At 40.0% G+C, this 17276-nt stretch overlaps 2 protein-coding genes across 2 annotated transcripts in view; both read left to right on the top strand.

Moving 5' to 3' along the window:
- The window catches only part of LOC104913148 (ovostatin-like), a 7908-nt gene extending 7853 nt beyond the window's left edge, over positions 1-55 (top strand). The window contains exon 8 of the mRNA XM_019611809.1: positions 48-55. Coding sequence (XP_019467354.1) covers positions 48-55 — 8 coding nt within the window. The remainder of the gene's footprint in view (positions 1-47) is intronic.
- Positions 56-118: 63 nt separating this feature from the next.
- On the top strand, positions 119-17245 carry LOC100545863 (ovostatin-like). Its single transcript, XM_010718195.2, has 17 exons — positions 119-221; positions 689-709; positions 2857-3025; positions 3214-3298; positions 3999-4116; positions 4860-4980; positions 5222-5331; positions 6040-6198; positions 7794-8021; positions 8227-8284; positions 9491-9636; positions 10271-10420; positions 11406-11576; positions 12137-12269; positions 14500-14587; positions 14953-15181; positions 15768-17245. The coding sequence occupies exons 1-17, from the start codon at positions 138-140 to the stop codon at positions 15918-15920; spliced, it is 2223 nt and encodes a 740-aa protein (XP_010716497.2). The 5' UTR covers positions 119-137; the 3' UTR covers positions 15921-17245.
- The last annotated feature ends 31 nt before the right edge of the window (positions 17246-17276 follow it).

Here is a 17276-nt window from a genome sequence, read left to right as displayed (position 1 = left end):
TTCCTTTTTCACTATCTAAAATAATCAAGTCCTTTCTAACACTCCAGTTCTCTGAGGACTCATTAGTTCTTCCTAAAAGCCTACACAAATTTTCGGTTTTGGTTTCGGTTATACTGAACTTACCACTACAAAAATAAATGATTCTCTTTTGTCCTACATCTTTTCCAGTGATGTTTCGTGTGGTCACTTTGGATAGCCAGTTCAGACCTGTTCAGGAGACAGTAAGTAAGAGTGATAGTCAAGATTTTTTGAGCATGACCTTGGAATACTGTTCATAGAGACTCCCTCACTTGTATATTAAGTAAAAGGGAGCTGGAATTGTTCCAAGTGTTCTTAGAGAATTGCTGTAACTTCATACTCTATCCCTTTCCTGCCCCTATGGAAGGCAAGGTTTCTGAAAGCACTCCTGGAAATCTCTCAGTGCTCAAATTTTGTAGTCACTTCTCTTCAAATGCCCCTGATATGTAGAAAGAGATTGGATGTCTTTATATAAAAGATAGATTCATAAACAGGTAAAATTCTCTCTTGAATTACAGATATGAATTTCAAATTGTTTTCTTAACCCAGTTTTCAGTATTCAGAGGGGTTCAACTGGTATTTTTCAAGCTCCACAGTTGATTTCTTTATGTTTTGATAACTTTTTCTTTTCTCTCTCTCTCTCTCTTTTTTTTTTTTTTCTCTCCTCCAGTATCCCCGAATCATCATTAAGGTAAGAGATGCACTGTCATTAAAGTGACAGCTTCTTTGGAAATGCCAATGCTGTCATTTCCAAAACATGACTTTCTCATTTGCCTTTTGAAGTGCATGCTCCTCACTAATTCTACTGTCAATATCCAGAACAAGTGAAATTGATGTGTCCAGTTCTGGGCTCTTCAGTTCAAGAAAGACAGAAAACTACTGGAGAGAGTTCAGGAGAACTACAAAGATTATTAAGGGCCTGGAGTCTCTTCCTTATGAGGAAAGGCTGAGAGACCTGAGATTGTTCAGCCTGGAGGAAACTGAGAGGGGATGTTATCAACACTCATATCTAAAGGGCAAGTGTTGAGAGGATGGGTCTGGCCTCTTTTTGGTGATATCCAAAAGTAAAAGGAAAGGGGCAGCAGCCACCAACTGAAACATAGGAAATTCCATATAAATGTGAGAAATAACGTTTTTACTTTGAGAATGACAGAGCACTGGAACAAGCTGCCCAGGGTAGCTGTGGATTTTCTTTCTCTGCAAATATTCAAAACCCATCTGAATGCTTTTCTCTGTAACCTACTGTAGGGAATCTGTGTTAGCAGGGGGGTTGGACAAGATGATCTCCAAAAGTCCCTTCCAACTCTTAGAATTCTGTGACACTGTGATTCCCAACTTCATTTAGGAAATGTATCAGACACTGGATGTAGGAGAAGACTCACAGAAAAATGTTCCTAGATGATACCATCTCTAGTACACAAGAACTGTGCTTTCAGATGCCTGTCACTACGTGAAATTCATTCATAACTAATCCTTTGCAAGGGTGTTTAACAGAATTGTGAAGAAAATACAAATCATTTATTCTTAATAGTAATGTAGCAGTTTCAAGAGTAACAGTGCAGTCTAATGTCTGAGTCAGGCATTACTGTTACTGTTACAACTGACTTTTTACAATTTTGACACTGAACATTTTATTCCAGAGTTTCTGGAATTTAACGCATGACTTAAGCTCTTGAGAGCTGCCCTGTGGAGAAGGACTTGGGGGTCCTGCTGGACAAAAAGCTGGACATGAGCCAGCAGTGTGCAACTGCAGCTGGGAAGGCCAACTATATCCTGGGCTGCATTAAAAGGAGTGGCCAGCAGGGAGAGGGAGGTGACTGTCCCCCTCTACTCTGCTCTTGTGAGGCCATGATTCTATGATCTTTAGATGATGGAAAATGTAGTTGTAAAGCATAGTGATAGTAAATACATCGTCCCATTCACTGTGTTAATCTGGATAGAAAATAAATATGCCCTGCTGCAAAGGTTACTTCTCACATAATTTTAACAATTAGATGAATCACAGAATCAAACAGAATTTTTGGTTTATGGTTTGTTTATTATTTACTTACATACTTAATTTGCAGCTTCAAATCCAGACCTTTCTCTCTTTACAACTCTGTCTTTATGTAATCTCTTCCATTTGTTTTCACAACACTTTCCCCATTGTCTCACAGCAAAGCATGCATGCAGGTGCTAGCATGTTCAGACATAGCTCCTCTGAGTGTCAATATTTGACAAAGACTCATCCAGAGCACATAATCTAAAGACAAAGAACAGAAGGAGTCAGCAGAACCAGAGGTGTTATTTGGAGGTGACAAAAAGTTGTTGTTTCTTTTGTTAGGATTCAAACATGGGTGTTTAGTACTTTCTTATGGTGGTAGGACTGCAGCAAATTGGAATATTAAATAGAGTCACCTCCAGACAGGCAAAAAAGAGTGTCTTTCTGAAATGTCATCTTCGGCTAGAAGCAAGGCAAACATTAAATCAGTGTTCTGCATTTCATTTCAAGGAGGGTCAGCATAATGTTCCCATTTGACATAAGGAAGAACTGAAAAAAAAATACTTGTACTAGAAGAGCTACAGATAAGCAACCTGAGTCATAATCAGATACTATTCATGGATGATCTGAGATCATCTGGCAAGTGTAGGTAATTTTCAGATAAACATAGACTTGGGCCTGTTTAAGGCACAAAGAGATCTGGAAACCTAATGGTAAGTCATATCACACATGCCATCAGCTCAGACTCACATTCATAAGGTAAAATATTAAACCACTATACCAGGACAGAAAATTTAAAATAAGCCAAGAAAAAGGGTGAGAAAAGTTTTGACACTTCTCTTTCTCCCACTCCCCAGGACCCAGAGCAAAATCAGATCTTCCAGTGGTTGGATGTATCATCTATGCATGGCATTATCCAGCTTTCATTCCCATTAATTGAGGAGCCAGTTCTGGGGTCCTATCATATCATTGTGGAAAAGAAGTCAGGGGATAAGGAGCATGAATACTTCACAGTGGACGAATATGGTAAGCAAGCACTGTGAACTTCCTCAGATGCTGGCTCTGTCTAAGTCTGATAGGAGCTGTGAGTGCAGAGCTTAAGTGCTTTGAAATCTTCTATTCTTTTTAATTTTTTTTTTTTTTACTGTCTTCCTCTTATGCACCTGTCTATGGTATGCTACTGCTGATCACTCATATTCACCTTGTATTCTCAGTTCTGCCAAAGTTTGAAGTGACAACCAGCATGCCCAGGAGGATCTCTTTCTTTGATGAAGAAATCAGGGTGAATGTTTGTGCCTTGTAAGTATAAGAGTTGAGAATAACATGTGTAAACAAGAAACACAGGAAAGAGGATAGTGTGAAATGCTGTGAAATAGGGAGCCCACTACTGATTCATGTATAGACTAGAGCAATTTATTTAGCTACGACTTCCATGACATGAAAAATAATGATAACTCTGCTACATAGCAGAATTAGAATTTTGTGAGTTTCTGTGTCTTAACAGTCTGAAGGTATTAAGTAGTACAAACTTGCTAGCTGTTGATTTTATTATTACAGAGGAGGAGAGAAATAGTAGAGGACTATCATTAAGATTTCTGTATGTGACACTGCCAAGGGGCAGGGTAGCATAAGCCTGAGAAACAGAGACTGCCATACATCTTGCTTTATGTAAGGCAATAATAATAAGAAAAAAAACAAACAGAAGGAAATGATATTCCAAACACAAGCCCAGCATCCCTTTCCAGCTTCGAACCTTAAAGAATGACTCAACCAAGACAACGGTAAAGCAGGTTTTTTAGAGTCAAAGTCTACCTAAAAATAATTGAGGAGAATTCAGGTAGGACTAACATTTTCTAATTCCCAGCTACTTTTCTGTTTGTACTCTCGGCACTCCTAGGGGGTTTAGAATCTGCACCACTTTGCAGTCTTTCCTGGTTTTATGCTAATTCTACCTTTACAGTTGGTCATTATTGGATTCTTGTGTCTCATCCTCTTCTAGGTACACTTATGGCCAACCAGTGCAGGGGATTGCCCGAATCAATGTGTGTCAGCAACACTTTTATAATCCACGATGTCAGCAAAGCCAGAAACCAACCTGTGAAGCTGTCACTGGATTGGTATGATACAGGGCTATGCCCTTCTTCCCAGTGAACTTTACTACTCAACACATAGTGCAAGGTTTGAAGACCACATTTGTTTCCTGGAGAACATCAGACAGATAATCCCAGAGGCATATTTTTCTCACTGTTTCACAGACAATTCTGAAAGAACATGAATGTAGTTTTTACCAGTGACCTCATTAGGAGACTGTTTTTTTGCCCCTCCTCCTCAAGAAAGCAGGAGAAGAGAAATTATTTTTCATTAGAAATTTGAGTTCTATCTCAGAAGAATCAGTAGGAGAGAGGAGAGCTTATAAAACTATGAATACGTGATCATTCCTGAAACACTGGATGTGTGTACTTACCAAGGATAATCAGCAGACCTCTACTGGGAGTCTTTGAGGACAGTGTTAAATTGATATTTGATTTCTCATCTAGATCAGATTCAAAGTACTTTAAAGAACTAAGCTCCTATCAGAGAGCTCATTCATTATGCAAAATGTGCTTAAGAAGGGTGTGTGAGTACAGGGGGAGGGGAGGAGAAAGGATTTCAGGTGTGTGGGTGTATGAGCTTGCAACAATGAACTGGGAGAGGAGCCAGAGAGTAAGATGTTTAAGATAAGAGGAGAGCAAGTAGGTGATAAAAGCTAAAGGAAATGCAAGCAGAGGCATGAGGCTCTTCAAAGACCCACTAATACAAGCTTGAGCATTTTTCCAAATCTTGAGAAAAATATGTATTCCTCTTCTTGCTCCTTTTTCAGCTGGAAAACAATGGTTGTCTCAGCAGTGTTGTCTCCACCAAAACTTTTCAGTTGTACCGCAGCTATACCAGGATGTATGCCAGCTTAAACATAGAAACCATCATCACTGAAAATGGGACAGGTAATACTGAGTGAAAATTGGGAAGTAGCTAAACTGGAAGTACCCTAAATCTCACAGATGGTACTTCTTTGAAGGAATCTCCTGGATTCTGATCGTTTCATCAAATAATGAACAACTACCATTTTATCCGTGTAGCTCTCTGTCCAGAAAATCACATCTCCATACAACTTTTCAAAAGAGTCTGTTTTCTGCACATTTTTGATTTCTGTTTCCTCCCCATTCTTCTGGGTGTGTCTCACAGGTATCCAGATGAAAAACTATGACTATGTTGCAGTCAGCCAAGAAAATGACAGAGTGATGTTTAGGAACATGGATCAGTACTACAGGAGGGGAATTCCTTATTTTGGTGAGGTGAGTAGCAGAGAAGATACAGTACAGCAGAACTTGAGGTCCAACAGGATCTCCAAATTGCCCTGTTTGTGGCCATCCCTTACTGTACTAACAACTTCCATCAATAATGTCCCATAAAAATGACTGCTTCATATGTCTGTCATTGTGTTAGAAACTTCTAGAGAAAATCAGAAAATTATACCCTAATGCCCAGTGTGTAAGGGAGTCCTTTCAGCAGTGATTAGAGAATGACTGAGAAATTAAGTGAAAGGCCACAGGTGGTGAAGACAGGTATGCAAAAAACTATGCTCACAACAGCAATGCCTAAGCTGAAGGTAGAATTTACCCTCCATGGTATCACACCATCCTGTGGATGTGTACTTAAAACAGTGTAACTGCTGGAACACATCCAAATTTTTCCCAGCCTGTACACTCAATATAAACCCTGGTACAGAAAGAAGGATAAAATGTACAGCATTCTCCTAATTCAGAGTGCAGAAGGAAGGTAGTGTGTGGATCTCAAAAGACAGGAGGTGTTACCAAGCCCTATGTTACACATTTACCTCTTAAATATGCATGCATTTCACTCTTGAGTTCTACTCTCTGCAGATGTCCATAGTGGTTAAGTTACTGTTCTCTGGTGAGCAGAACCTTTATCATCCTTTACATTTTGTTTCTTTTTTTGTTTGTTTTTTGAACCTGAAACTCCTGTGTATTCTTTGTGTTTAGATCACTGTGACAAATGCAGATGGCAAGCCTGTTGCCAGTAGGGTTGTTGTGCTGGAGGTCAATGGAGAATACGAGGCCAACTATACCACTGATGAGAATGGCACAGCAGCCTTTTCCATTGACACATCCAACTTCTTTAGTCCCAGTGTTAAACTGAGTGTAAGTATAAGCTCTAGTCTAATTCCTGAAAAATTTCTTCAACAGAAAGAAGAATCAGAAGCAAGCAGTGGATGCTGGCAGGTTTATTTTGGATGAAAAAAAAAAACAACAGGCAATTAGCCCAGCAACACATGCAACCTCTGTGAAACTAGTATGAGAAAACTAATGCCAGAGAAGCAGAAGACTGTACCCTGTACCTCAAGTGTGATCTTCAGCACCACTTTATTTTTTTTTCTCAGTTCTGTAGCCCTTTCTGCAGTCATCTTCCTTCTTTTCATTATGTGAACTAGAGTACCTTTCTCAAAACCTGCCCTGCTTTCCTGACCCAGTCTGGGTGCATGCCAGCCTGCTTCCTTACATTTCTGCTGACACTCGTGCTTATTACCATGACTACCAGTGGTCTTCCCAAGTTATCAGGTGTTTTCTCTGGTGCTATGGGAAGAGATGAGAAAAAGCAGGCTGTTTGAGAACAAAGCAGTTCCAAATCACATTAATTTTTAAACAACCTGTCTCAAACTAATAAGAATCTAAAATAACCTCCCTAATACAATGTGACGTAGATCATAGAATCATCAAATCACCAAGGCGGGAAAAGACATCCAAGATCATCCAGTCCAACCATCCACTACCACCACTATTTCCTCATTAAACCATGTCTCTTAATACAACATCTAAGCATTCCTTGAACCTCTTTAGAGACAGGACCTCTCCACTACCTCTCTGGCAGCCTGTCCCAGTACCTGACCACTCTTTTGGAGAAGTTTTCCCTAATGCCCAACCTGAATCTCCCCACTGCAACTTGAGGCCATTCCCTCTAGTTCTACTGTTAGTTACCTGAGGGAAGAGGCTGACCCCCACCTCACCACAACCTCCTTTCAGATAGTTGTAGAGAGTTCTCCAGACTAAACAATCTCAGTTCCCTCAGCCACTCCCCAGAAGACTCGTGCTTCTGACCCCACTGCCCTTTCCTGGACATGTTGCAGACCATCAGTGTCTTTCTTATAGTGAGGGGCTGAAAACTGAACACAGTACTCAAGTTGTGTCCTCTCCAGTGCTGAGTGTAGAGGGATGATCACTTCCATACTCCTCCTGGCAACACCATTTCTGATACCAGCCAGGATGTCATTGGCTCTTTTGGCCACCTGGGCACGCTAATGACTCATATTCAGTTGAATGTTCACCAACATCCCCAGGTCTGTTTCCTCTGCAGTCTTCCAGCCACTCTACCCCAAGCTTGTAGTGTTGCTTGGAGTTCTTATGGCCAAAGTGCCAAAGCTGGCACTCCATCTTGTTGAAGTTCATCTCATTTGCCTCAGCCCAGTGGTCCAGCTTGTCCGGATCCCTCTGTAGGACCTTGCTGCTCCCAGGCAGATGGACACTTCCACCCAGCTTGCCGTCATCTGAACGTGAATATATTGTGTCCTGCAATCCCCACATTTTGGACAACTGAAATACAAGTTTTTCACACTAGCCTCAAAAAAATCTGTTTTCCAACAAAGTATTTTAGAGGGAAGATGTTTTCGCCTCTCACTTACCTGCTGATCATTTAATTTCCACTTTGTTGATTCCTCATATATGCCTCTCCTGTATCATAGGCTACACAAGCACCAGATGGCTGTGCAGACTTCTTTATGTGGAGAAATGATCATGAGTCCCAAGCCTTATTCTTTGTCCATCGTTTCTACTCACGGACCAACAGCTTTGTGAGAATTGAGCCAGTGAAGGAGAAACTAAGCTGTGGCCAGCAGAGAATGATTAATATTCACTATGTCCTGAGTAGAAAGGGTTACAGAAATGCCACCCACACAAACTTCTACTATGTGGTACGTACTACCTCAGTTCCCAAAACATATATTTTCTTCCACCTTTTCTTGAACATTAAATAAGGCAGAAATGTTCAGATCAGCCAATAGCTATAAATCACAGCTTGATTCAAGACCCTCAGAATACCACTCAATATCAGTGATTTTGTGGGAGAAGGGAGGAGGTACTTTTGATTCCATTTTGTGATTTTTTTTCTATTTCTAGGTGATGACAAAAGGAAAAATTGTTCTCAGTGGCCAAAAGCAAGTAAGAATCACTCATGGTAAGTTCTAGACTGTATCAATACAGTTACTTCAGAGCATCATTCCTATCACCAGAACATTAGTAGCTTATATAAGGTGAGATGAAAACAGAGAGCTGTTGCTAAATAGGGTATTAATTCTTAAACATCTTTCACTACTCACATTATTATTTGCTTTTGATGCAGCTCCTAAACATAATCAAATTAATCTTTTGAGTTGGGATGTAAAAATCTCATTGCGACTGAATAGGAGGAATGTAATCATTTTTTGTATTATTTCTTATTTATTTCAAAAAGTATTTAAGGTTTCAGATGTTCTGAGACATCCAAGTCTTCACCAATCAGAAGACCAAAAATTTTTAAATAATGGGTGCCTCATTTGACAGAGCAATTAGATGCTTGGAATTCATTGGAGCTTCAGAAGATTCCAAATACCATGAATGATTCAGCAAACTGAATTCCATTTTTTCATTAAAAAAAAAAAAAGAAATGTATTTTCTTCCAGAACCAGGTGTTCAATAAGTGACTTAAGTCTCACTCTGCATATAGGACTTATTTAGTATTGGCCATCTTCGGTCTTTTTCCAGGTATTTGTGCATTGTGGCTGCACAGCACGTGCTTGCCTATGGTCTAGAGGGGGCATCTATTCATCAAAAGGTAGCCTTGTCATACAATTTTCCCTTCATTAAAATATCTTGAGGCTATGTGGTTTCTCCATTTATCTGTGGCCTATCCAACCAATAGCAAGATGTGAGTTAGAGTGTGACTTGACAAAAAAAGATAAGAAAGCTTAGTTTCCTGTCTCTGCTCTAGTAGTTGTCATATGTATTGACAAGAACTTCATAATTCCCAGTGTTAAGAGAACACTGTCTTAGCTTAGGTAATTGGTTTATTTAATCTGGTGTAGAAGGTACTAGGTTTGAGCTCCAAAGGCAAAGTATTGCTCTTCTCGTAGCAATCATATACAGATTTTCCTGTCCAACTTCTGCTCAGCTTAGCTCCCTCTCTGCAAAGCACCCTGCTCTTAGCATTGTCCAGTTTGCATCTGGTACCTTGCTGATGGGAGTTTTTCCTCAGCCATTGAGAAATTAATCTCCTAGTAGCCAGCGTCCCTTTTTTAATGATGCAGATAGGTTATGAACAAATATGTTGTCCTTCCACCAAAGCTGAGGTTTATCTAGTCTCTTTTGTTGGCTTTTCCTCCCTTGTTCCATGTACCTTCCACAGCTCCCTGGGGTACTTTTGCCATTACACTTATTGTCACTGAGGAGCTCGCCCCCAGCGCCAGATTGTTACTCTATACGGTCCATCCCAATGGAGAGATAGTGGCTGACAGTTCTTGGATACAGAGTGATATATGCTTCAAGAACAAGGTGAAAACCTTTGTTTTCTTATCAAGGGCTATATCTACTAGAATCATAGAATCACTCACATTGGAGAAGACCTTAAAGATCATTGAGTCCAACCACAACCTAACCATACTACCCTAACTCTAATGACCCTCTGCTAAATCATGTCCCTGAGCACCACATCCAAATGGTTTTTAAACACATTTAGGGATGGTAACTCAATCACCTCCCTGGGGAGCCTATTCTAGTGCTTACCAACCCTTTCTGTAAAGGAAATTTTTCCTGATATCCGACCTAAACTTATCCTGGTGCAACTTCAGGCCGTTTCCCCTTGCCCTGTCACCAGTGAGAAGAGATGAGACCAACCCCACTCTCGCTATAAGCACCTTTCAGACATTGGAAGAGAGCAACAAGGTCCCTGACATTCACTCACATACTCAAACTCATGCTAAGCTGTCAGTGGAGTGGGAAGAAAATGATTAGGGAATTACATGACTATGAATTTTTGCAGAACAGGGATTCAGAAGGACTCTTAAGCAACAGGAGCTTTGCCCAATAGTGAATAGCATTAATGTCAGTGAAAGGTGAGATTTAGATATCTCTGCCAAGCTAATTCTCCTAATTTCTATTTTATTGTTTTCAATTTACTCATTTCCAGCTTCAGTTTGAGTTCTCTGAGAAGCAGGCTCTCCCAGGCTCTAAAATCAACATCCGCCTTGAAGCTGCTGCCAACTCCTATTGTGCCTTGCAAGCTGTAGATCAGAGTGTCTTCCTTCTTCAGCCTGAGCGAGAGTTATCTGCTGAGAGTGTAAGCCACATGCCACATGCAGTGTTCTTTCAATCTAGAGACATCCAGAATGACATTTCCTATGCCCAACTAATATCTCTTCTGCTGGCTATGTTTTTCTTTTTCTCATGTAAACAGACACTTTAGTGATTGAAAAAAAGAAATAGCAGCTGTACACTTCAAAGCTGATAGTGAAATATTTGCTTTTAGCAGTGTTAAACAGAGTATGACTAATGCAAAACTTTGACAGTATCTGAGAGTGGCTCAAATAGGCCTTAGACATAGGAAAAAGCCGCAAATATCAGCTAGTAACTTGTCAGACTCAAATCTTCTCTCTGCATAACTCAGCAGTATCTCTTCATGCTTTTTGTTCAAGTTCACCCTACAAAGCCATCACAACTCAGAAAAAGAGGGAAAGAATCTAGGCCTTCTTGCATAACATCAGTCAAATTGCTTATTCATCTGTGTAAGCATCGCTAGGTAAACTCATCATACTACATGGGACTGTTCACATGCCACCATAACTACTGAATACAGATGAAGAAGGAGCATGGGAAGAAACAAATCCTTGTGATTAAAACTATATATACATATACTATATATGTATATACACACACACACACACATACACACATATATATATACACACACACACACACATTATAGTATATATATACTATATATATATACTATATATATATTATATATATACATACACTATATACATATATATATATACATGTAGTCTTCTAAAGAAAAAAAAACTGATATCCTGCTCATTTCATGCATTAAGAAAGGCAGTTTTGTCTTGAAGCTGGAGAGTGGATATGTGCTGCACAATGAGGATGACAGAAGAAGCTGCACTGCAAACCCAGTCACACACTGGTTTTCAGTGAACTTCCTTCTTTTTCACTCTACAGCCATGAAAGATTTTCATGGTGTGACAGAATTTTGCACCTGCCTGGGACCTTTCCTTGTTTTTACATCAGTTGTTCTCACCTCCCAGGTGTACTACCAGCTTCATTTGAGTGATTTGTATGGCTATTATTACAATGGACTCAACCTGCAAGACGACCAGCCAGAGGAATGCACCCCAGTCAAAACCACTTTTTTTGATGGCTTGTACTATGAACCTGTCAATGTCAGCCACGATGGTGATGTCTACAGGATTTTCAGGGTATGTGGTTTTTGTTTTTTCTTTTTCAAATATTCCAGAAGAATTCATGCACACTAACATTAAGCTTTCTAAGGTGGTGGTTTTGATCCCTTGATTGCCTTCACTCTTGAGCCTCCAATTTCTACCATCTGATATCCACCTCTTACTCAGGAAGACTGAGAATCACTACTTGATATGTTCATTGGAATCCAGTCCATACTTCAGTAGATGATTCTTAAGCAGGACCATTAACTTTGTTCATGGCCTCAGGCATTCCTATTAAAGATCTGAGTATATTATGCACACTACTGCTTCCCTGATAAACCTTTCTCCACTCTCACTCATCCTATGTCTTTGTAACATCCAGTTGCAAAAGACCTAACATGAGCACCACCAGTGACAGAACAACAGTTGTCACTACCTGCATGTAGCAGAAGAATAACTTGTGACATTCAGAGTTGAAAAGCTGGAATGTGAGAAGTGAGGAGAGAAATAAGTGATGTTAACTCATATGGGAGACGTGGCATATATTGGTAGCTACTGCATGCACCAAGTGACATGATCGATTCTTTTACATGCAGGAGATGGGCCTGAAGGTTTTCACCAACTCCACACTACGGAAGCCAGTTCTATGCAATGAAGACAGGTTGGATTGGGAAGATAATCGTATCTATCTGGAAGATAGTGCCAGTGGTGGCAGTGCCTTTGGCAAAGGTAAAAGAATCAGAAAATCATGGAATCATAGAATGCCTTGGGTTGGAAGGGACCTCAAGGATCATCAGGTTTCCCCACAGATAGGCAGGGCCACCAACCTCCAGATCTGGTACTAGATCAGATTGCCCAGGACCCCATCCAACTTGGTCTTGAACACCTCCAGGGATGGAGCACCTACAGCCTCTCTGGGCAGCCTGTTCCAGCACCTCATCACTCTCTCTGTGAAGAACTTCCCCCTGACATCTAATCTAAACTTTCCCTTTCTGAGCTTAAAACCATTCCCTATCATCCTATCCCTTTCCACTCTTACAAGAAGTTGATTCCCTTCCTTTTTATAATCCCCTTTTCAATACTGGAAGGCTGCAATGAGGTCTCCTCACAGCATTCTCTTCTCCAGTCTGAATAAGCCCAGATCCCTCAGCTTGTTTTCATAGGGGAGGTGCTCCAGCCCTCTGATCATCTTCATGGCCCTCCTCTGGACCTTCTTCAATAGCTTCACATCTTTCCTACACTGGGGGTCCCAGACCTGGATACAGTACTCCAGATGGGACATCATGAGGGCAGAGTAGGCAATCACCTCCCTGTCCCTGTTGGCCCTCTTCTGATGGAGTCCAGGAGACTATTGGTCTTCCAAGCTGCAAGAGCATGTTGCTGGCTCAGTGTTCAGTTATTCATTCACCAGGACCCCCAGGTCCTTACCTGCAGAGCTACTTTCAAGGAGTTCTCCTAGCTTGTATATGTATCTAGGATTACTTCGGTCAAAGTGCAAAATCTTGCACTTTGCTATGTTGAACTTAACTAGGCTCATGTGGGCCCAACTTTTGAGTTTGTTGAGGTCCCTCTGGATGCCATCCCTCCCTTCTAATGTGCCAATTGCACCACTCAGCTTGGTGTCATCAGCAAACTTGCCGAGGGTGCACTCAACCTCATCATCAATGTCACTGATGAAGATATTGAAGAGCACTGGTCCCAAGACAGAAGATTCATGCTCTGTCTCCATTTCCAGTATGTCTGGTCTTCAAAACTTGTGCATGTAGAAAATAACAGACAGCATGTTAAGGGTTTTAGGGAACAGATCTCTATCTCACATTTTGCCTCTAGTAATCTTTTGCTGACAGTCCTCACAGAATTGGAATCAGTTCTCTCCCTCTTAGGTATAGAATACATATGGAAAAGAGATAGAATTACTTTCATAAACTGATATCAGTTTTTTAGTGTTTTCTACATAAGAACCTTTGTGCAACTAGTAATTCAATCATACATTTTAAATGAAATATTGACGTGGAAATATGATGCAAATTAATGATGTTGAGATCTCACACAGCACCTAACACACTTAGCACATAGGTCTTGAAAGCACTTTAAAAATTAGCAAGATTTAAGATAATATTCCTTCAAGTTAGCTTTTATCAACAAAATAACTAAAATTAACAGATACTTGTATAGTCATTTCCATGACATAGCAAACAAGAGGAAATCTGTGGCATCTCCATGCTAAATTTACCATTTGACATCACAACTGAGGCCATGAAATCATGGAACTAAACCCTAGATTTCTAGTCTTGGTCTGTGTATAACCAATGAATATACAAGTATTATAATTAAGGAATATACAAAAGAGCTTGGCTATGGATAAGCAGGTTATTATACCAAAAAGAATATGTAAAGGGCTTACCCTTATCCTGGTCTCACTGAAAAACTCCCAAAGGAGGGATCTTTAGAAAGAGATCCTTCCCTACTGGTAGTCAGCTCTTAAATGGGGTCTAGGAGAGGTGAAACCAGGCTCCACCCCTTCCTGCAGGTGATTGCCTTCACCTGTGCTCCCAGGGCTGATTCATTGCTTGTCTCAGGTGATCAATCAGAGGTTCAGGCCGTGATTCAGCAGTTTCCATACAGTCCTGTTGTTTAACTTTCTAATGGGATGAAAATTCAGCTCCAGTTTATTTGTCTGGACAGGGTAAAATTATTGAGTTATAAGGGGGAGTTTTTAAAGCAATATATACTCTGGTAACAATTCTGGTCTCTGTTGCCCATTTGCGAATTGAAGAGATGTAGTGATAGAGGAGAAACATAAAATCCCTTGCTAATTACATGATGTGCCTTTCACTGTGGAAGGGGAAAAAAAAAAAAGGTTAATTGTATTGCGAAATGCCTAAATTCTCAAGTATTTTCCTATGGGAAAAGGGAACAGATAGTACATTTTTTTCTTTATTCTCATAATCTTCCCTAGAATCTTCAAAGATTGCTGCTGCTGGTCCTATTAACACTGTTCGGAAATACTTCCCTGAGACCTGGATTTGGGATCTGGTTCGCACAGAGTGAGTATTTTCACCTTCTCTTCTTATCTCTTATGTGGATATTTGAGTTCTTGCTGAGATGAATGCTGGAGGATAGAACATTAATCCAAATATATTGGTTCTAATCTGCATGTTTGGATATTGTGGCATTTAAACAAATGTTATTTCTGAATTTAAAAAGCCAAGTACTCTTCCAAGTGCTTTTTAACGCGTAGTTCACCAATACCTTCATCTTTACCTCCAATTTCATAATTTCTTTTTAAATATGGAGGAGAATCCTAAAGAAACTGAGGTGAAAACTCTGAAGTATTAACTCCGTCACGGGCCTATTCTATAATTTGCTCTGAAAATATCATTTCTCATTCAGATTTTCTTGTTTTCCTCAGTTCTACTGGAGAGGCTAATGTCTTTTACACCATCCCTGATACCATCACAGAATGGAAAGCCGGTGCTTTCTGTTTGCAGGATGATGCTGGGTTTGGCATCTCCTCACCTGTTTCACTGACAGCATTTCAACCATTCTTTGTGGATCTTGCCTTGCCATACTCTGTCATTCGAGGGGAAATAATTAATTTAATAGCCAACATCTTCAACTACCTTGACAAGTGCATCCAGGTACATCAAATTTCCTTTCAATTTCTATATGGTTTACCTCTTCCCCAGAGTTCCCAGCATTGTTTTTCTGCCCTGCATATTGCATTAAAAATGCAGAAACAAGTGCTCTGATGCATTACTCTCTCACCCTCTCTGACAGGATCCATTCCTACATCATTAGGATAGTGTGTCCAGTGATCACTATGACTGGTACAAAGAAGATAAGAACCTGCTTCTTATCCCTACGTAGTTCAGTTATTTTTGCTCCTGAGAGAGAAATTTGAACAGAGTATATGGATATTGTGCTCTCCCAAATAATATGTACCGAGTATGTAGCATATAGCAGAAAATCATAAGAAGATATGACTAATAAAATGAGCACAGACGTCTTGGCATACTTCTGTCAAATGCAGCCAGTAGCAGCAGGTACAAGTTAGATAGGTTTGCTATTTCCTCAAACAAATGTCCCTTTCTTATTTCCAGGTATCATCTCATAGAATCAGATGACATGGTTTCACAAGCAAGTGACATTTTCCTGTGCCCTGAAGCATAAATTCAGGGGCAGCCTATTTCATTTGTAATTTTTCTCTTTCTCTCTGCATCTCAGATCAGTGCCATACTGGCAGAGTCAAGCGACTACAAGGTGGAAGTCCTTTCACCAGAAGTAAACACAGCAAGGGTGTGTGCCAATGAAAGAAAAACTTATATTTGGGCTGCTAGCCTCCTCAGTCTTGGTAATTTTGTCTTTTGGTCACCCTAATTCATCTCAATTCTATCTTTCAGCTTTTGTCATTTCACTCTTTAATGAAGGATCAATAATCCACAGACAGGCGGTTCTGGACAATTCCACTAGTTACTATGTAAATCAAATACTGGACTTTCGCTAAAGCTCCCCTATGCATGTATATATGCACTGAATAAGTAGCTATCTGTTCTGGTGTTTTATCTCTTCTAATTTCAATAGTTTATTTCTTGTCTATTTTAGGAAGAATTGTTCACTTGCCTTGTCATGCATGGAATACTGTCAGGAGTTCATGACACTATAATAATTCAGTTGACAGTCTTATATCAAATCACTTCTATTCAGTAAGAATCAATGAGTGAAGAGGACATTGCTCCTCCCCAGTTTAACAGTTGTGTAAATTAACACATTTGAGTCAGCATTGTCTTCAAAAGAAGCATTTACAACTGCTTGCATGTGCTAGTGCATCAAAAGTTGAAGTATAAAAAAACTTTATTTAGCAAAAATTCTTCTGAAAATGAACAGATAAGCCCTTTCTTTAAAATGTTTCTAAATCAGTGTGACTGATTTCCTTCAAACTCAGTGGAAAATTTATAGTAAGACAAGAAGTGGATAAGAAGTGAAATAGTGCTACAAAGCTGAAAAAAATAAAGCTGCTGTCTCTCCTAGCTATTTTGTCCCAAGAGGAAAATTCCTTTGGATCACCTATTTGCAATGACTTCAGGGTAAAATGAGCAATGCCTGTCAAGCCGCTCAGTTTAGAGTTGTTCACTTTAGAGTTGTTCTAGAGTGTTGCAGCAGCACTGAGGCTGCTCTTAAGCATTGCCTTCAGTTAATAAAATCTGTCTGAAGGAAAGAGGCAGCAGAGCATTGCAAGCATTGCAACACTGACCCTAGGCCAGAGAGAGATAACAAAAGGTCAAGAAGAGGTAGGAACTGTTAGTGAGTACTGTCAGTTGTTTGGCATTCATCACTGTTTCATTCCTTGTACTAGATCCTGTCATAGTTTCAGCTGGGATGGAATTGTTTTCTTCATAGTGTCTGGTATGATGCTATGTTTTGGTTCTAGGAGAAAAACAATGTTGATAATACACCAGTGTTTATAGTTGCCTGCTAAGCAGTGTTGTATAGAACCAAGGCCACTCATAGTGAAAGGCTCAAGGAGCTGGGAGGAAATAGCTGACTTAAATTGGCCAAAGGGATATTCCATGCCATATGACATCATGCAGAAGGAGTACTGAAGGTGATGGGAATTCATCTCTTTCCCCCATTGCTCAGGGGACTAGCTGGGCATCCACCAGGTGTTGGTGAGAAACTGCTTGTACACCACTTGTTACATACATTATATAGTATATATAGTATATATAGTATATA

Source organism: Meleagris gallopavo, chromosome 1 (genome assembly GCF_000146605.3).
Source record: "Meleagris gallopavo isolate NT-WF06-2002-E0010 breed Aviagen turkey brand Nicholas breeding stock chromosome 1, Turkey_5.1, whole genome shotgun sequence".
Lineage (NCBI taxonomy): Eukaryota > Metazoa > Chordata > Aves > Galliformes > Phasianidae > Meleagris > Meleagris gallopavo.
The sequence above is the reverse complement of the archived record's forward strand: the minus strand, read 5'-3'. Positions and strand labels throughout refer to the sequence as shown.